Below are 21746 nucleotides of genomic sequence, written 5' to 3'. Positions count from 1 at the left end.
GTCCTTCCATTTCTGTTCACGGTAAACAAATATAAATGGTAAAGAAGACAGGTTTTCAAACATGCCTTTATTATTAACATGAAGGGCTGCTGTAGGTCCTGCGTGTTGTCATGCTGCATTGTACCATCCACCTGTATAGGATCGCTAACCTGCATGTGAGCATGTAGCCTTACCTGGGTCATATTTCCCATGTGTTTGTGTGCGAGCGTTGATGAGCCGTGTCATCAGCTGTCGCGAGCCTGCTTCAAAGACCCATTTCCCCCGTGTAGTTTCAGTGTACAGTAAATATAGACAGGGAAAGACTTTGAAGCCCTCGTCCCTCCACGTTGACTATTTATGCCAAGGCTATGTTATGCCAACTCGTAGTGTCACCTCAGTGTGCTTCAGCAGCTTGTTCTGTGTTTATAGTATCACAGAAGGCTTCGCAGCACCTCCAGAATAATGGTACTTGTGCAGGTTCCATACTGAATTGCATACTGTTGTTTGCCTTTTATAGCCAAATACTTTTAGTCAGTTGTCAAACAGTGTGTATCGCAGCTTGTGAAGGAATTACCATTAACATTCCCCGAGGCCTCACGTCAGAGCTGCTTGTGTTGCCACATTCAAGTCATGCAGCCTCAAGAAACTGTGAATTGATAAAAGCAAATAGTTACTTAAATTTTATGAGTCTCCTGCTAATTAGATTAGAACAGGAACAGAAAGAGAGTTGAAAGGTGTCTTTTCATTCTACCGGCAGCTCTTAATTTCAGTCTTATCTACTAAATGTGGGCCCATGGGAAATATTCTGTGAGTCTACATGTTTTACATATCATTTCCATCTTTTTCCTTCCGGAATTCTTCAAGCCACACTGTTAGTGGAGTCATACCAGTGTTCAAAAGCCATCCTAATTAGGGCTGGGTAAAGAAATCAATTGGATCAATGTTGGATTGATTTTATTTAAATTATGCGTTATCGAATAATAGTGGATGAAATCACAGCATCGCGAGTACCTGATCTGGGTATCACTGAGGCACCACCGGTTCTGTCTTGCAGACCCCAGGGGGAGATGGGGCGTCTCGATCTAGCTCATGATGGTTCTGGCATGGGAGGGGCGTGGACAAAGGGTGGAGAAAACACCTCTGCGGGAGGTCATCCCAGCCTCAAACTCGAACCCGCAGTTTGGAGGAAATGGCCGAGGCGGATGACAGAAGCCGGTCGTTCTAGGAATATTAACTTGGATCCGCACCCGTGGCTGAGTGTGGAGTTAGAGAGGAATAGTAAAGTGTCTTCAATTTCACTTTCACTTTGCATCGCTCTGGCAATCATGGACGGCAGATCGTCGTCGTTATATTTGTCGTCATCTTCGTTATTATCAATTACTTCAGATATCTTCTTCTCCAAAACTACTGGTTGGATTCATTTATAATTTTATATGTAGATTCTTAGGGACAATGTCTACAAATCCTGTTCACAGTTTGGTGAAATTATGAATTTTGAATTTTTGGTGTATTAAATATTTGCCTTTACTTATAATGGTCCATATTTTAATGGGTTTTAAACCTGGAATTGGTGACAGATAACAATATAGTTACTATTGAGCACTGATAGGAAGTTATATATGAACTTTAATTTGGGTCCATGACCTTTGACCTTGAGTGACCTTGAAGGGTCTAGATTTCAACAATTTTCTTCTCCGAAACTACCGGTCAGATTTATTTCAAATTTTACAAGTAGCTTTCTTGGGACAATGTCTAAATTTTTTTGTCCACAGTTTTTAGAAATTTTGATGTTTTACATTTTTGACAAATCTGTTAAATATTACAAATTTGCCTTTGCTTATAATGGGCCAGATTTTGATGGCTTATAACATGGAAATGGTTACAGATATGAAATTTAGTTATTATGGACTTTCATTTAATTTGTTGAGTTATCCTGCAGTGAAAGTGCCACCCACCGCTCCTGCATCAAGGCCACAGGACTCAACATAGTGGTAGAACCTGACAACCTTGCAAAAGATATCGATTCTTCATAGAACATGTCAGTGAGCTGCAGGACCATTGGTTCTATTTTATACTCCAGGTGAATTGTAGTGGAAATAACCAAATGAGGACACTCTGGACAGGCATGAGGTGATCATGAGATATCACAGCCTGTGCAGCAATTATTGACTGCCTTTGGAAATAAAATAGGCCTACTGTTCAGCATAATTTGTTTGGTTTTGAGACCAGTGTTGCTGTACAAATATAAAAAAGCTATGTAGTATATAGTCTATACAGAGCATTATAGTAGTGGACAATCTTACGAGAACATATCACACATTCAATCACAATTCACAATGCGACTTATGTTCTTTCTTCTCATATTTGACCAAAACAGTCAATGGATCATGTATTTATGCAATTGAATTTATTACATTAAACAACTCACTATTTCTTCTATAGACCATTATTTTGGTAGTAAAATGAGGATCAGTACCTAGGTGTGTGGGTTAATGAAACTAATTGTCAAATTTTGATGTTGAATCTTGAAATTCTGGCACACAGACTTTCATTGGACAATGTTTTGTCAACACTCTGCATAAAGGCAGGGAATGACCTGACAGGAAGCATATTTGTGGCTTGGCGGGTTATAGCACGGATCTGCAGCTGTGTCAAGAATGTGGACACGCCACAGATCCACGTAATTAAATGTTCATGGAAGTTATCATGAAATTTGGAAGTAACTGTAGGATAACATAAGATGACACAACTTCTGCAAAAACTGTGGCCATCTCTGAGATTAATAATGGTGTAAGACCAAGTCAGACGATGATATTTCTTTGCTGGGAATCGCAATCATGATCCCTAATTTGAATAATGATATTTCTTCTCATTCTCTAAATGTAATAATAATGGTGGATCAGATTTGTATAGTGCTTTTCTTGGCACTCAAAGCACTTTTACATTGAATCCATTATTAATTCACCCCACAGTCACACAGTGGTGGTGGTAAACTCCATCTGTAGCCACAGGCTAATGGAAACATGGCTGCCAATCCATGCCAAACATTAACACACTAGTATGAATGACACTGGAGGTAAGGTGGGTGAAGCATCTTGCTTAAGGACACAATGGCACATAACAGGAATGAAGCAAGACTTGAACTGCCAACCTTCTAGTTATTGGATGACCTGCTCTACCTCCTGAGTAACACTGAAAAACCAGAGACAACTGATGGATATTTATGTTTCAATGTTGTTATTATACCCGGGTGGGGGTTTATAGATATATCAGGAAATCTGTTTGTTCTTCCGTCTGTCTGAGATTTCTGTCCAACCAATTTCTCTGACACTGTTCCCTCTGATTTTTTCAAATTCCACACACGTTCTTTACCACTAGGAAAGGTGCAGTGCACAGTTTGATTTTTTGGGATTTTTTTTTTTTTTTTTTTTGTTACACATTCTTGACCATTTTAACTTAGGGCTTTTTCACACTGCGTACCCAAGTCTGTATCCAAGTCCGTATCCGAGTACGTTGGACCCCAAAGTCCGCTTAATTTTATCAATGTGCGCGAGTACTGTCCAACTAAGAAGGTAGTTCTGGATATGGACTCCATGGACTCAAGTACGATACATTGCAGTGTGAAAGCGATCTGTGCCCAAGAACAGGTGTGACCTAATCACCACGAGACCATAGAGGGCGCTTCTGTTGTCTCATGAAAAAGCCTCGCATCCGTGCGGCACGGGCTCGCCTTACCGACCAAACCACTCGGTGATATATCAGGGTCTACAAAGGTCACTCTTCTTCACTTTGCCTCAAACAGGCTAACAGATAGAGAAGTATTGCTGCCATTGTAGACAAATGAACAGAACAGTCGCGCAGTTGATGATGTAAGGGTTTGTCTTCTTCTGACCTCTGTCTTTGTTGGATAGCAATAGAATTCCTTCCACACCGCCACCTACTGTTTCGGCCCTGAAACATACACTCATACTCCGGCATGGGCTGCGGTACGGGCTTGTGAATGTGAAATCTGCGGGAAAGGTGTGAGTGTATCCAGGTACGGCACAGATTTGCATACTCAGTGTGAAAACACCCTTAGAAAATGTGTCTAATTGACTTCTTGGACTGTGTTCACCCAATTCTTTTCAAATTCTTCAAATCAAGTTTTCAAAAAGATTTAAAGTTAAGACTCAAAATAAATCCCTGGATAGGCAGGGTATCAGTCAACAGGACCAGGTGGGTGTATTAGTAAAACTCTGCTTACCTTTTTATTCCATTTCATTTATTTCATTCATGGTTGTGCATTTCATCAGCAGAAATTCAATAATCATCAAGTGAACAAATATATACATACCCATGGTCGAAAAGGAGCAGGATTAAGAAAATCTTAGATTTCCTGCCCCCTTCTAAATAGTAATAACCTTAATGGTTAGACTTACACAACTAGCTATAAAATCATGCTGTATAAAGTCAGACAAACCAAACAAAATACCTCCAAAGATAATATAAAATGAATACAAACCCAAGTGCAAAACTACATGTCCAGGAAGTACAAAACATAGCTAAATATATTTATTTGTTTTATGTGTCTTTTGTTCAAGATGGTTAAGAAGACAGAACAAAATAAGAACACGGGTGATCAGGAAATACAGCATTGATTCTCCCTAAAGCCATTACTTAATTTTCACTTCTAACAAAGTTCCTGATCCACAGGTGTTCAACTACTCTGAGGTTCCAGAAACTCCCAAACACCAACCCACCCCCATCCAGTCCAGTCAATAAATGAAGTGCAGAATGAGGTCTTGGGCACAGGCTTATCAAGCAGTGTCCTTACTGCCTTATGTGAACAAACACCAAACATTATTTATGTATGGGTTTATTGCATAATCAAGATAAAAAAGCAGGTTTTGATTTGATTCATGCTCTATTGCGACTGGCTATAATCTACCTTGTCTCACTACAGCTTCAATTTTACAACAGTTTTACAGCTCACATAATAAGGTCACTAGCACTTACTTTTATTGCTGACAGACTCTAAAGAATTTTTATGAATGGACTGTAATACACACTAGAAACATCAATGCAACAAACAACCCATGGAAAAAACTCTACATTACACTAGTATTTATGTATGATGGTATATGGTGTGACGGTAAAAATACAGTATATCTAGTCGTAGAGATTGTAAAGTGGGATGTTGAGTATCCAGCGGCCTCATTTGTATTGAAGGTGGACTGGACATTGGTACCCTGTTGTGTATTTAAACAGTGTCATTGCTGTCATTTGGGGCCTTAAAGCTTCCAGTTTGGGGGAAAAAAAAAAAAAATTAACGTAAATGTCTATGTGAGGTTGTGTTTTTTGTTAGACCCCCTAGATAGGCTATATCAGGAATTCCGTGTATTTGTGATTTGTGTCCAACAGATTTCTTGGACACTATTCACCCAGTTCTTTTAAAATTTCACACAGATTTTCTTTACATGTCTTTTTCTAAATTTTTTGCTTTTTTTTTTTTTGCAAATTTTTAAAAAGTTTTCCAAAAGATTGACAGTTAAGACTCAAAATTCATCAGTGAGAAGGAGGGGCAAAGTGTTGTACGACCGGGCGGAGGTATTGGTAAGCTTCGCCTTCTTTTTCACTTGTTTGTGTCTATGTTCCATATAAAAGTGGAGAATAAAATAAGAAAATCAAATGCGATAAAGTGTGGTATAAGTACTTGGACCTCTTGAGACCCTGCAATGTATTTTTGTCTACTGTAGGGGACAAGAGTGTCACAGCTTTACTTTCAAAAAAAAAAAAAAAAAAAAAAAAAAAGAAAACGCTGTTAACTGCAAATGGCATTCCATAAGAAAAAATAAAAAAGCCAAAACTTTTACTTTTTTGGGTCTCAGGAGGTTAAACCATTTCATAGCTGAATTTATAGACTATTTATTAAAGTTGATATAAAATGACACGTTAAGGCTTTTTTTTCAACCTTGGGATTGCAACCTTACATGGGGTTACCTGGAATTTCTAGTATTTATTAAAAAAAACAAAAAAAAAACTTTACTAATAAAAAATATATGGTGAGTTGAGAGAGACAATCACAATACATAAAAGACATGACAAAATGAAGCTGAAACTGAAGCACTGTGGTACTGTTTATCTTTCAAATGTTCATTGTGGTCGGTTTCAGATGCTGCAGCTCTTTCATAATTACCTCCGCCAGGGAGGTTATGGTTTTGCCGGCGTTAGTTTGTCTTTCTGTCCGTGTGCAAGATAAATCAAAAAGTTATGGACGGATTTGGATGAAAATTTCAGGAAATGTTGATATTGGCACAAGGAACAAATGATTATATTTTGGTGGTGATGGGGGGGGGGGGCAGATCTGTCTTGGCGGAGGTCTGCGCTCTCCGAGTGCTTTTCTTGTTGAAGTATTGAAAGAGAGAACAAATTATAACATACGATCAATAACTACAGGGTGGGGAAGCAAAATTTACAATATTTTGAGGCAGGGATTGAAAGACAGTGTATGACCAATTAGTTCATTGAAAGTCATGAGAATTTATTTGCCACAAGAAAATTGACATAATAGAAAATGTTTTTATTCTATGTGTCCTCCTTCTTTCTCAATAACTGTCTTCACACGCTTCCTGAAACTTGCGCAAGTGTTCCTCAAATATTCGGGTGACAACTTCTCCCATTCTTCTTTAATAGTATCTTCCAGACTTTCTTGTAATAGTTTTGCTCATAGTCATTCTCTTCTTTACATTATAAACAGTCTTTATGGACACTCCAACTATTTTTGAAATCTCCTTTGGTGTGACGAGTGCATTCAGCAAATCACACACTCTGACGTTAGCTTTCCTGATTACTCATATGGGCAAAAGTTTCTGAAAAGGTATGGATAATAGTGTTAGGTATGATTATGACATCAATATATGTTTGGTTTCAAAACAATTGACGTAGTGCCTGCTGAGAAAAAAACAACAAAATGTTCATTGTAAATTTTGCTTCCCCACCCTGTATTACTGTTGTACTCCTGTTCATTGTTACTATATCTCTGGAAAATAAGGTTTTTATACATCTTCTTAAATCTAATGATGTTTTCACACTATATATGGGGGGGGGCACTGATCTGCCTTGGCGGAGGTCTGCGCTCTCCGAGTGCTTTCTAGTTCATAGTTTGAGTTCTTGTTTGTTCAGTATTAATTGTCAGCCGTGTAAATCCAAGATGGACTGACTGTACATATCCTGACCAAGGAAAATTAAATTCTCACTTTGTGCAGTAATCTACACCTGGCTTTTCTGCCATAATAATATGCATTATATAGACTAAATGTCATCTAAAATTAACATTTATTTCAGGGATTAAAGTTCTCCGTCACCACAATCGATTTCCGTCAAATGGAAAAATTGAGGGGGGGGGGGGGGGGGAGTCATATTGAAGTAACTTCCCCACCTGTTTCACGGAGTCCAGTTGCGATCCTGTCCTGGGTCTGCTGTCCTGAATCTGCAGGTGTTTAACACAGGCACGCCACGCACAGAGGGCTGACTTCTTTATTTTTATGTCAGGAGGACAGATTGATGACTATTTCTCTTTGGAAGGAAACGCTGCTCATTCTGTGCCTCAGAAACACATGGACAAGTTCAGCTTTACCGAAGTTCAGCCTCCAGACGCTAACTTTAGTTTAGTGCTAACAAGTAGCTTTCATTATGAAAGAACCACAGCGAAAAAGGAAGAAGACAGAACTGATCCACATGGACCTTCATGTTTGGGTTCATAGCTTATCTCCTCTTGCCGGTATATGACTAGTGTGTGTGTTTGTGTTTGTGTGTATGTGCCCTTCCCGTGCGTGCGGCTGTGCGCACCGCGGCCTTATGCGGTTACGCGCCCGACTGCATAAGTGCTTTATTTTGACCCGTTTAGCATCTTATTTCTATCTGTGTGGTACAGTACGAAGATGAAATTGAATGAATGAGTAACACCCTTGGTATTTGCAAAGCCACTGTATTTTAAATACCCTCAGAGAGGATCTGGAACGGAATATATAAATATATGTAAATATAAAAGCAGAAAAAATAAAAGATTAGTTGGTTAGGGTTACATTTACACAGACATTTTCCCCAAAATTCATGTGCTTTTGGAGTTGGAGTTATGTTTTAGGAGTTCCTAAATTGTTAAATAAAAAGTTTTTCACTCATTTTTTGCAGTAAGGTTTTCTTCTAGTTATTTTCACTTGCTTCAAAGGTTTTCATCCCCTTTAAAATTAACCACAGAGCCCCAAAATTGACCTGAAGCTTCAAAAATTTTCTGGGGGAGGACCCCCAGACCCCCCACCAATACCACTCATGACATTTTTTCTATCCATGTTACTAATCTTCTACACCTGTACACTCTCCCATTCAGTGTGTTTTACAGTATTGCCAAATTTGACTATATAAACTTGTACGCTATAGTAGTATTGTATTGCATCATTTTTAATAGTGGCCAATGATTTTGACCAGAAGAAAATTTTCAGTCAGATGAAAAATTTTTGCTTTAATCCCTGATTTATTTGCAACATAGTATAGCAAACTATTACATGATCAAAAACAAATTAATTTTAGCAAAAAACGTGTCTCGGTTTTGAATGTCTGGGGGTCACCACATCTCGAGCCACAAAAGGTTGGGAACCACTGGATTAAGGTGGTTGACTGAACATATTCAGTAGAAGCTGCCCGGTCCTTCCTTCTTTTACACCATGTTTTACCAGGTGGATGTTAAATCTGATGCAGAAGTTCAAGTTGTGGAATCTGGGTTGTGTTGGCTCACAGGAGTGTGGTATGTCACACTTGCTTGCCCTTGTTTTTTTCCAGTGTTGTCTTTGATAAACTGAAAAGTAAAGAACAGGAGCAGTTCCAGTTAACTGTAACTATATAAACACACCTTTATTTTTTTATGGCCACTGTCTCACAACACACCTGATGCCAATGTCGTTTAGCCTAAAGCAAGGTTTATCTGGAAGCACAGTACTTCCAGGTAAGTCTGGCCACATTCTTACCCATTCTATGATTTATGTTTTTGTTTTTTCGTAGGGTTTCACCTGATCCCCCGTCTGTCCAACATTGTACCAGAGAGCTGCCTGTTGATCACAGTGGGTTTGCTGGTGGGGGGGCTTATCAGGCTAGCTGGAGAGAAAGTCCCACCCGTTCTGAACTCCCACTTGTTCTTCCTCTGCCTGCTGCCGCCCATCATCCTGGATGCTGGCTACTTCCTGCCCATTCGCCCCTTCATGGAAAACCTGGGCACAATTTTAATGTTTGCCGTGGTGGGCACCGTGTGGAACTCCTTTTTCATCGGGGGTCTGTTGTATGCTGTATGTCAGATCACACCTGCTCCCTCCAGCCTCCACCAACTGGAACTGCTGCCTTGCCTGTTGTTCGGTTCCATCATATCAGCGGTGGATCCCGTCGCCGTGTTAGCTGTTTTTGAGGAGATCCACATCAATGAACTCTTGCACATCCTGGTGTTTGGTGAATCACTGCTCAATGACGCTGTCACTGTGGTAAGTAAAGGGGACGGGAATGTAGATATAAGAATATTAACCCTTAAAGACCCAAATATACACTGGCGACCAAAACCACCTACTGATCAAAACTGTTTAATACCTGTTGATCCATTAATCCATGTAAATAATTGGTGTAAAATGCAATTTGTCATCTTTTCATGGTCATCAGATATGACCCATTTGGACATTCAGAGGCTCCATAGTTACTGTGGAAACACCTTGATCTTCTACAACATTGACTCACCAGTAAAACCCATGGAATTTGACAAATGACAGTGGATTAAGACACTTGGTTTATGTTCAGTTAATGAGAGATTTGCTGAAAAAAGTTGCCTTTTCTTCAATTTTCTCTGTTTCTGATGTAATAACCTTTGAATTTACTCTGAGCTTTTATGAACATTTACATGATTTTCACTGAAAAATGCAAAATACAGAGGATAATATTATAATAGTGCAAAAACACTTAACTGTTGTAATTCAGATTTTTCTCTCTATTAAACTTTTATTGATATCTTTGCTGAAAAAGCCACTTTTTCCTCAGTTTTCTCTGTTTTGATTAAACTGAGTTTTCATGAACATCTAAATTAAAAATAGGAAAATACATGATTCTCAGTTTTTTTTTTTTTTTTAAATGCAAATGCAGAAGATAATATTATAATAAATGGTGATAAATCACTTAGGAAAGGTAGAGAAAAAAATCCATTTGGGAACTGCCGCAACACTAGCACTAGGTCTTAATGGGTTAAATATGTTTATGTGTGCTTTTGTTGTAATTAGTGCAACTGGCTTTAATATCATTTTCTTTTTTATTAATTTTCAGCAGCTTGACTTTTACTTTAGTTTCAAAGATCTCAAATGCTCAGACATGCTTGTATGCTTACATGAAGTTTGTGTAGGAGTCTGTTTTGTTGAAAGAGACAGTCGTGGGCTGATGTTAGCTAACTACTAAACTAACGGCTGTCACATTAGCCTACATCTGTGACAACTGTCTGCAAACTGTAGCATACAGGGGGATAGATTTCCTGCAGAAATCCTTAAAGCTCTCTCCTGTGTTCTTTAGTGGCTTCCAGGTATACATCAAAAACCAGCCAGCTCCCAGCACCTCTCCAGCACAAACGCCACATAAGAACACAAGTGCACACACATTTTACTTATTGACCTTTAAGAGCAAACTTCCCCAACTGGCATATTTTCATACCTACCAGGAAACAACTTGGTACATTTCATTTGTTGAAAAGCATCCACCTGTTTATTTATTCCTTGGTGTTGCCTGTCTACAGGAACTCGAGACAAAAACTCATCAATCTTTTTTTTCTAAATAAAACTGTCCTATGTTTATGTCAAATTATCATTTGTTTAAAATAAATAAATAAATAAAATAAAGGGATACTTGTAGGCAGTGAGTGGAGAAACAAACTTCCATTCCTGGTTGTATTTTGACGTAATCCACAATGGAGATGTTTTCAGTAATGATTACAAAGCAAAAACTCAACAGATCAAATTCATTCAACAATCAGCCCAACATTAGTTTAATGTAGATACTAGAGCCTGACCGATTATTCGGCCAGCCGATTAATTGGGCTGATTATAGCATTTCACCAATTCATCAACATCGGCCAATATGTAGCCGATGTGGCCGATATATTAACTTTTTTGCTGCATGGAGATTCTGTCGCTCGCTGCTCCTGTGTGTGTGTGTGTGTGTGTGTGTGTGTGTGTGTGTGTGGTGCTGCCCGGAGAGTCAGACGAACAGTAAAGCAAGTTAGTTTCACTTTCACTCCTGCTCTGACAATGACACTATCACCCCCCCACACACAATCACATTATCATGGAGCTACTGCTAATACCCTACCAGTCCGACTCCGACCACCACCACCAGTGAAAATCATGGAGCGCTACTGCGCGCTCTGACAAGGATGAACCGCTAACGCCCCCCCCCCCCCCCGAAAATCACGGACCCCCTGTCTTATGAAGTATTCACCCCCCATACACACACCCATGTCCGTGCACTTCCTGTCTACCTCACAGTTTCATTCTGCAGGCCTGGGTGTTAATACTGTAGGGGAGACTGGGGACAGTTGTAACACAGGTCAGTTGTAACTCTTGCTATTGCTCCAATCAGGAACAACTTAGGACTCACCTAATTCACTCTGTACATGCTCAGTTTAGTCCTTAGTCCACATGGGAAGTTGTAGTGCTGTGGGGCAGATGCATCAAAATTTGTGAGGGAAAGCATAATTGTGTGGTAAGTAATATTTTTTGCTCTAATTATTTTTGTGATTGCATAGTTTGCATTTGAAAGTTGTGCAAATTATCTTTGTCAGATAAACAAAGATTTATGCAACTGTTAATCCACCTTTCCACAATTATCTGATAAAAGATTATTATATCCTGGGTAGATCAGTGTTCTTATTTCATATATCGGCCGATATATCGGTTTTCAGCCAATATCAGATATCGGCCGATATATTGGATATCGGCTTTTTTTTTTAGCCCCCAATATCAGTATCAATATCAAGTTTTTTCAGGTGTAACATAACAGTTTATCTTAAAAATGATCAAAAAACAGACTTTAACCCTTTTACACCTACTATTATAAGAGGCCACCTAGATTTCTTTATGGTTTTTTTGCAATAAAAGTGACAGAAAATGTATTTTTGCCAATTCTTACGCACTTTTTTTTTTTTACATTCAATATCTGGCCATTTATTGTCATTATTATATCTAATAGATGCTTAAAACAGAGTGTTATAGTAAAAAAACTAACAAAAAAGGGATTTTTTTCATCATATTATGAAAAACAACTGTAAATGTTTATAATGTAATTTTATGATTACAAAAATAAGCTAGTAACTATTTTACATGTACTCAAATTTTTTTTTTTCTTTTTTGCCTAGCGCATTCTGTTTTCATGTCGTAGCTTCTTATTTTTTATTATTTCTAGTCATTTTCAGCCTGTGATATTCTCTGTTCACTTTCTGTCTAGTTGTTAACAGAACCCCCATAGAGAGAAAAACATCCACTATCGGTTTCTTTTGCACACAGTACATCTCTTTCTGTCCTGGCTAGCTTTTTGCATATAGATTTACATATACACAAATATACATACATTTATATAATATTTACAGCTAAAAATAACTAACTACTATAAAAAAATTCAGATAAAAACAGTGGGGAAAAAGGCTAATCACTACAAAAACATGGCAAAACACACTAGTAGAACACTCCAAAACAGCAGTATCACCATTATATCCAATTATTTACATAATTCAACACAAAAACAGTGCTTAAAGTAAGAAGCGGCTCTGATTGACTATACCTGTTGTTGTCGGCCCTGCTTTGTCTTCTACTTGTTGCCCCACACCTCCATCACTGGCAATGTGGGCCTCTACCATAAAGGGTTTATACATGTTATATAGTGTCAAAAAGCTCACAATATCAGCTTTCCGATGCTGTTTGAATTTTGCAGTTAACACAAACGGTTCAGGATGTACGGTTATTTGAATGCGTAAAGTGCAAAATGTAGCGCCGGAGCAACAAGCGTCATAAAAGGGTTAAAATGGCATTATGTACTGTGGTATGATCATGTTGTAGCATAGATAAAGGTTTCCCAGGCTCGCACATGACAGACAGGAGTTCACTCTATCCTCTTGTCGACCGTCTCCCAGGTGCTGTACCACCTTTTCGAGGAGTATTCAGGCGTTGGCACGGTGACAGTGTTGGACGGCGTCCTCGGAGTCATCTCATTCCTGGTGGTGTCTCTTGGCGGGCGTCCTAGTCGGAGCTATCTACGGGATCCTGGCAGCCTTCACCTCACGCTTCACCTCCCACATACGGGTCATCGAGCCACTTTTTGTCTTCGTGTACAGTTACATGGCCTACCTGTCAGCGGAGATGTTCCACCTCTCTGGCATCATGGCGTAAGTTTGGCATGGTCTGTCATCGGAGGGAGCAGTTTTGTATCACTTTAAAGCAAGGTTTTGTCTACTTCCATCCTACACCTGTACAAAGGTGTAGCATTTACACAGTACAAAGGACATCTTGTTTCAACTGATCAAGTGTCCAGAAAATTGTATCTGAAACTGACTTCCCACATTTAAATAACAGTCTAAGGCTACATTTAGACTGCAGGCAAATGTGACCCGAATCCGATTTTTTTGCCCATATGTGACCAGCATCCAATCTGTTAAAAACAGTTTGAACAACACAAATCTGATTTTTTTAAATTCAACAAAGGACACTTTCATATGTGGTCCTAAATCCGATACGCATTTGATATTTTGCAATGAAACTTCAGTCTGAACGTTCAGGTTGCAGTTATCTGACCATTATATCATTGGAATGCAATCACTAAATAGTCAGTTTGACTATTTAGTGAACAGTACCAACTAAATGAAACAAACAATCGTTTCATTTCAGCTGAATTAACTGTAAAACTCATTTACATAATTATCGCTGTCGGGTGGAAACCTCCTAAGTCAATTTTTGGTCTTTTTTTTTTGTCATTAAACATTTGTATTGGTCAGACTTCATGTTGGCCTGATAGTTTTAGAAAAACAGGGTGACACAAAAAAAACAGGAACTTTTTAACAATCCAATAAAACCAAGAGTGGTTGAAGAAAAATATTTTATTCATAGTAATTGAAACCTTAAAACATGCCATTTAAGAAACAATGATGGAATTTTCTTTTTTTTTTTTTTAAATTACTTCCTGTAGATGGCGTCCTCCTGTACGAATGCATTCTTGAAATCTGCTGTTGAGATTCCTCATTGACCGCTGCAACATCTCAGCTGGGATACTGTGAATTTCATCCTGAATTCTCTGTTTTAACTCATCCAGAGTTCTCGGTCGAGTCGTGTACACTTTACTCTTGAGATAGCCCCACAAGAAAAAATCACAGACGGACAAATCTGGCGATCTAGGGGGCCAGGGAACGTTACCGAATCTTGAGATCACACGGTTACCGAACAATTCTCGCACAGCCGCCAATGGTTACTGAAATGGGGGTGTGTTTTACTTGCTCAAGGTCATTGTCTCGCAGTGCTGCCACTTGCTCATGTCTGCCAATACGCACTTCAAAAATTCCCGTTTTTTTTGGGTCACCCTGTAATTATAAAAAAATAAAAAATTCCGTCATTGTTTCTTAAGATGGCATGGTTTAAGGTTTCAGTTACTATGAACAAAATATTTTTCTTCCATCACCTTGGTTTTATTGGATTGTTAAAAAGTTCCCGTTTTTTTGTGTCACCCTGTATTTAACCAATGAAAAGTGTTGAAAACGGCTTGTAACTACATCTCTTAACTCCATTAATTTACTTAGAATATACATTGTCTCTCCAGTTTACTGAAAAATAACCATTATGGACATAAGAGATTTCCACCTAACAGTGATGATAGGTTTTCTGTTTATAGCACAGGTGTCAAACATGCGGTCTGCTGGCCAAAACTGTCCCACCAAAGGGTCCAATCTACCCCATAGGATGGATTTGCAAAGTGCAGAAATTACACAGAGGATATTAACAGTAATTATACTTACAAATAATAACAACTCCAAATTGTTCTCTTTGTTTTAGTGTAAAAAATAACATTAAATTCTGAATATATTTACATTAACAAGCGGTCCTTTAACAATAAAATGGGAATACCTGAACAAATATGAACGTGAAATGTTTAACGAAAATTAAGTGCAATTTTAACAATATTCTGCCTGTTATTAAATGTTTGCTGCCTTTGTAGATCTGATCCATTATGAACATTGAGGCATAATATTGTAAAAGTTGCGCTCATTTTCCATTAGAAATTTTAGTTTTTTTGAAGTTATTCACATCTTTTTTATTGGATAGTTTGTAAATGTTAATATTTTCTTACTTTAGTCTTATTTTCCTGCACTGAAACAAAGAGAACAACTTGGAGTTGTCATTATTTATATGCTGTTATTTTATTTTACTGGTCCGACCCACTTGAGATCAAATTGGGCTGAATGTGGCCCCTGACAGAAAATGAGTTTGACACCCATCGTTTATAGGAATTAAACAATGAATGAACAATGGCATGTACAGAGTAGACTACACGTTGCTGTCACTTCTAAGTCATTTCCAAGCTGTTGCTCTGTAGTGATAAGAATTTGTATCTTCTAACCACATCATCTGGCCAAATGAACTCACACACACATTAATGGCAGCAGCTGTGCACTGAAATTGCTGTAACTTTATCTGCCGTACAGCCCTGGGTCCTATCAGCATTAGCCGGAACACTAAAAGCACTTAAACGTCAAGTCTAAGACCAGACAGGGAATATGAACTAATGGATGTGCTGATGAATTTACAAGTGGCTGCTGTGGTGAGATCTGGTTCTTCCACTGCCACTGACAGCAACATATGGTGGAAAAGGTTAAAGCTGCGTATGACGTTCATCCCCAATTTATCAAATCTGTAAAACCCAAGTGATAGGAATCCGTTAGTCTTTCCGTGATTACAAACCTGAATTACTTCCCTCACAAGCCGTCTGTTCGTTTACATACCAGACTGAAACTGAAACAAAACTGTCTCTCAGGTCTTTTCCACACAGCCGAAGCACAGGAAGCAATGAAGCCGTTTCTGTGTTTGTTGCTGCTGCAGCCATACTGCAACTACGTGGAATTCCGAAAAGGCCTGAGTGACGGTTTGGTTTCAGTTTCGGTTTGGTATGTAAACGAATGAACCACTCGTGATGGAGTACGCTTTGAAGTTCTTCACCATGAGGAAGTGATTCAGGTGTGTGATCACTTAAAGACTAACAGATTCGTGATAGTTAGGCTATCACTCGGGTTTTACAGATTTGATGAAAAATTGGTGACAAACGTTCTACGTTGCTTTAACCCTTTCATGCATGAATTATGAGACCCTTAATCAAGATTTTTTTTCCTGAGTGTTTTTATTCCTCTTTAGGCATGAAAAAAACAATGCGACTGAATTTTTTTTTTGAATGAACCTATTTTTCATGGAGTTACAAAAATGTCCACTCAGCTGGACACCATGCGTTTAGTTTTTGAAGCAAAAAAAACATTGCATTTATTGACATACTGTGTGGAAGCTATGAAATACGAACATTTTTAATGACACTAATCTGATGTCTTCTCACATTTTAACATACTCTAATACTAGTTATTACTCATTTATAATAATATGCAACAAAAAAACAACTACTTTTTGTTTAAAAAAAAAAAAAACCCTGATAATTACAGTCTAATGACAATTAGAAGTTGATTCACACTGAAATATGTTAGTGCAGATCAGGTTTATCAAGAACAGAAAAGTTACAGTAATGGTATAAATGTCAGTGTATGGGATGATGCATGAGCGTCCTCTGTGTTGGCTGATATGAACTAAAACAACAAAACTCATGAATATACAAGAGAACAGCTGGAGAATAGCTGTCCACTGAAGTGACCACAATGCATGAAAGGGTTAATAATAACATAATGATGGATTCTTTAAGGGCGTTTTCACACAGCGTACTTGAGTCCGTATCCAAGTACGCTGGACCCCACTGTCCACTTAATTTTATGAATGTGAATGCAACCGTTCCGTGCTCGAGAACCGTGCCCAAGTCCAGTTGAGAACGTAGTCCTGGGTTCAGACTGCCTGGACTCCGGCACGGTACGTTGCCGTGGGAATGCGATCTGTGCCCGAGACTGGAAGTGACCTAATCACCACTCCAACAACGGAAGTGGGTTAATCACTACAAGATCATAGACGGCTCTCCTGTTGTCTCCTGGTCTCCTGAAAAAACCTTGGATCCGCGCGGCACAGGCTCACCTTACCGACCGAACCACTCATGATACCACCACTCAGTGATGTATCAGTGACAACGAAGGTCGCTCTTCTTCACTTTGCCTCAAACAGGCTAACAGATAGGTAAGGGTTTGTCTTCTTCTGACTTCCGTGTTTGTTGGATAGAGACAGAATTCCTTCCACACCGCCACCTACTGTTTTGGCCCTGTAACACTCATTTGTACTTGGGCACGGACTGCAGTACGCGCGTATGAACGTAACATCTGTGGGAAAGGTGTAAATGTATCCAAGTACGGTACGGACTGGGGTACGCTGTGTGAAAACACCCTAAGACAGTTATAGTTGGCAGGTACAAACCCGATTAACAACTTTTACTTTCTACACAGCCATTTCTCACCTAAAAGAGAAACACCCTGTCTGTATCTGCAAAGAAATATTTAACTCACTCTGATTTTTTGGTATTTCACCATTGCATTTCTGTGACTGGTGCATTTATGGCGATATAAATGTCTAATAAAGAAAACAGCCGAGATTTATTGTACACACTGGCATGTGTAGCATTACTTGGATCCACTCTAATTATGAACTAATGCAGATTGACTTTGGAGCCGCACCATAACGTAACATATGAGATGCATTATGGCTGATGAAATGTTGAGAAAAAAAAAAAAAAAAGCTTTTTAATCTCTGCATAGGCTGCACATTTTACAGCTGAACCACATAAGAGTCTGACAACAGTTTTAGGAAGATGTTCAAATGTTGAAATAACTGTTAACGAATCCATGTGTTTATCTGACTGGAAAAAACTGAAATCACCACATCTGACTCAGAAGCCATGGGTTACAGACCCCTGACATAAGCTGTTAGTTACCGGCAACCATAACATGCACATAAACACAAAACAGTTGCGTTAGACGGGAAACGCCAATGAAACGTCACTATGCAAAAAGATCCACTCAGTCTAAGGGCTAAGGCAGGGGTGTCAGACTCAGCTTGGTTCAGGGGCCATATTCAGCCCAGTTTGATCTCCAGTGGGCCCGACCAGTAGAATAATAACATAATAGCCTGTAAATAATGACAACTACATTTTTAGTGTTTTAGAGCAAAAAAAAAAAAAAATTTTGAATACAAAAAGATTTACATTGATTTTGATGTGATTCATTCACTAATTTCTTTCATATTTATTCTGTATGTACAGGGTGGGGAAGCAAAATTTACAATATTTTGAGGCAGGGATTGAAAGACAGTGTATGACCAATTAGTTTATTGAAAGTCATGAGAATTTATTTGCCACAAGAAAATTGACATAATAGAAAATGTTTTTATTCTATGTGTCCTCCTTCTTTCTCAATAACTGCCTTCATACGCTTCCTGAAACTTGCGCAAGTGTTCCTCAAATATTCGGGTGACAACTTCTCCCATTCTTCTTTAATAGTATCTTCCAGACTTTCTGGTAATAGTTTTGCTCATAGTCATTCTCTTCTTTACATTATAAACAGTCTTTATGGACACTCCAACTATTTTTGAAATCTCCTTCGGTGTGACGAGCGCATTCAGCAAATCACACACTCTTTGACGTTTGCTTTCTTGATTACTCATATGGGCAAAAGTTTCTGAAAAGGTATGGATAATAGTGTTAGGTATGATTATGACATCAATATATGTTTGGTTTCTAAACAATTGACGTAGTGCCTGCTGAGAAAAAACAACTAAATGTTCATTGTAAATTTTGCTTCCCCACCCTGTATGTGTATACAGGGCACGATCTTTAAAAAAAAAAAAAAAATTGTCGAGGGGGGGGCAGCAGTTGTATAAGTGGGCGTAACTAACACTGGCATGAAACAAAAGTGAAACTTTACAGACTTTCAACGCCCAACTGCCGGTTCTATTCCTCTCTTATACAGCAGATCTTACACAAAATTTTCACAACTTCTAACCTGTATCCACTGGACCCCCTCCACTGCTCTATGGGCCCCCCCACAAATGCTGGACCCCATGAATTTGTCACGTTTACCCCCCACCTTTTATGGCACTCCAGTGCATGGGGACGTTTGTGAATTCTGAGACTGCCGACAGTTCGGTTCAGGTGAACGTTAGTGTCAGTAATGTAGGATATAGGTGGAAGAAAACTGTCACAACCTGCCTGTTATTTACACTGGTTGGTTGTCCCCCCCGAGGATAAAATTCAGTGAGCAAAAGTGGGGATGTAAAAACTAGAGGGGGCGTTGATATTCCCCATTCCACCCAAAAAAATCACACCCTGTGTATATATATATTATATATATATATATATATATATATATATATATATATATATGTATATTATTTAATTTTATTTAATTTAACTTTATTTTATACATTTTATCTGGCAAATACTTGTGCTTACTGGCTAACACAAACTCCACCTACTTTAGAACATCCCTCCTGTGTTACATCTTCAGAAAATATACGCCAACACTCAGTGACTGAATGTCTGAGCCTTGACACTGCAGTGGAAACCCATTTCAGCTCCTCCCGCTTCAGCACCACCTCAGTTCATATATTGTTGTAGATCACTGTAACCAACGGTATCTTATAACTCACCTGACCCGGCGCCGCCTGAATCAACCCTGAATTTATAACCGTCCCAACATCCTGGTATTTCTCATCAGCTTCTCCAGTGCATATCAATCCATTTAGCATTTAAGGTGCAGTGACTTACTGGCGATGTTGACAGGTGGTGGTGATAAAGTGATTCCCCATCCTGTCAGGGCCAAGCAGCCTCAAGGACAGTCTTCTACCAAGGCCTATGGCTGTCTTATTTTAGCCTCAAATGAAAAACTGGATTTGGCAAGATGTTCACTGCCATGTGTGACTATTAGGGTTAGTTTACTATGAATATTCATCAGCCCCTCAGTGACAGTGGAGAGATATGGTCCTTCTATTATGTAAAGAGACAGAAAATAATATCTGAGATTGCAGTAAACATAATGCTGTTACTAGTAAAACCTGCGTTTATATATATTTTTTTATTTGTCCCTTCATTTAACCAGGAAAAAACTTGGCAACAGCAGAATTACAGACAATAGAGCAGGGGAGATGTCAAACTTATGTTCTTTCAGGGCTTCATTCAACCCAGTATAATGTCCAGTAGGTAAAATAATAACACAATAGCCTATTAATAATAACAACTCCAAATCTTTGGGTGTTTAGCGTCAAAAAAAAAAAAAAAAGAATTATGAAAATATTTACAAACTATCCAAACAATGAAGTGAATGTGAATAACTTGAAAAAAATTAGATTTTTTAAGAAAAATGAGACCAATTTTAACAATATTTTACATGTGCATTATGGATCAGATCTACAAATGCACAAAACATTGAGTAACAGGCAGAATATTGGTAAATTGTACTTAATTTTTTTTTCAACATTTCATTTTGTTCATATTTGTTCCGGTTATTCACATTTTATTGTTAAAGGATCATTTGTTAATAATATTTTCATAATTTAATGTTATTTTTGTGCATTAACACAAAGAGAAAAAATGGAGGTGTCAATATTTATTGGTATAATGATATTTTTTTCACATTTTTCCAAAAAGAAAATATGGAGTCATTATTTATAGGTTATTATGCTGTTATATTTGTGGAACCTGAACTAAAATGAGTTCAACACCTTTGACAGTTAATATCGTTAGTGTCATTTTTGCACTTTTTGCACAAACTCAACCCACTGGGGCGTATGTTTGACACCCCTACAATAGAGATTTCATCCATACATCCACAGTAAAAATATACATAAAACACATAGTAAAAGTCAGTTCTAAAACCATACATATATTGTTTTCCTCCTGGAGGATTCTGTTGGGTTTCTTTAAATTGGCAACTCTGTATGTAAAGTGTCTTGTTGTGATTTGTGATTTGGCGCTATATAAATAAAACTTGATTGACTGATTGATTTGATTGGTTTTCCCCTGTAAGTCGCTTTGGAAATAAGCGTCTGCCAAATGCATAAATGTAAATGTAAAACACTAAAGACATACATCTAACACACCATCAGTAATTGAAAAGGTACTAAAAGTATGTAACAATGGTCCTTAAAGGCATCTCAAAGCAGAACCCGATTCAGTTGGTTAGAAAAACATTTACATCCAGATTTATCCTTTTCCCATTCATTTAAAATGAATTTTTCTATCTATGGATCTTCTTTAAGAGTCCACTGATTCTCAGACTTCTGAACACAACAACTTCAAAATAAAGGTAACTATCTACTTTACACATCCTGTTCAAATTGTAGAATTTCTGCAAAAATCACTCAGTCCTTGGACTCAAACTTACACTGTTTCAGTAGTGACGTAAAAATGCATTCAATTTTATAATGTAAATCTTGATAATGTATAAAGAAAATAGAGGTATTTTATGAACTACACTTTAAAAACAATTGAAAAATAATTCCAGTATCATTTTCAGAATTTGAAACATGGAAAGGTAGGATTAGTCATCACCGAAA

General features: G+C 38.2%; 1 protein-coding gene across 1 annotated transcript in view; it reads left to right on the top strand.

The window, feature by feature from the left end:
- LOC115436410 (Na(+)/H(+) exchanger beta-like) overlaps positions 1 to 21746 on the top strand; it is a 74213-nt gene that overhangs the window by 35373 nt on the left and 17094 nt on the right. The window contains 3 exon segments of the mRNA XM_030159277.1: positions 9013 to 9482; positions 13154 to 13252; positions 13254 to 13405. Coding sequence (XP_030015137.1) covers positions 9013 to 9482; positions 13154 to 13252; positions 13254 to 13405 — 721 coding nt within the window.

Source organism: Sphaeramia orbicularis, chromosome 16 (assembly GCF_902148855.1).
Source record: "Sphaeramia orbicularis chromosome 16, fSphaOr1.1, whole genome shotgun sequence".
NCBI classification, from domain to species: domain Eukaryota; kingdom Metazoa; phylum Chordata; class Actinopteri; order Kurtiformes; family Apogonidae; genus Sphaeramia; species Sphaeramia orbicularis.
Note: the sequence above shows the minus strand (reverse complement) of the source record. Positions and strands in the feature narration are given on the sequence as shown.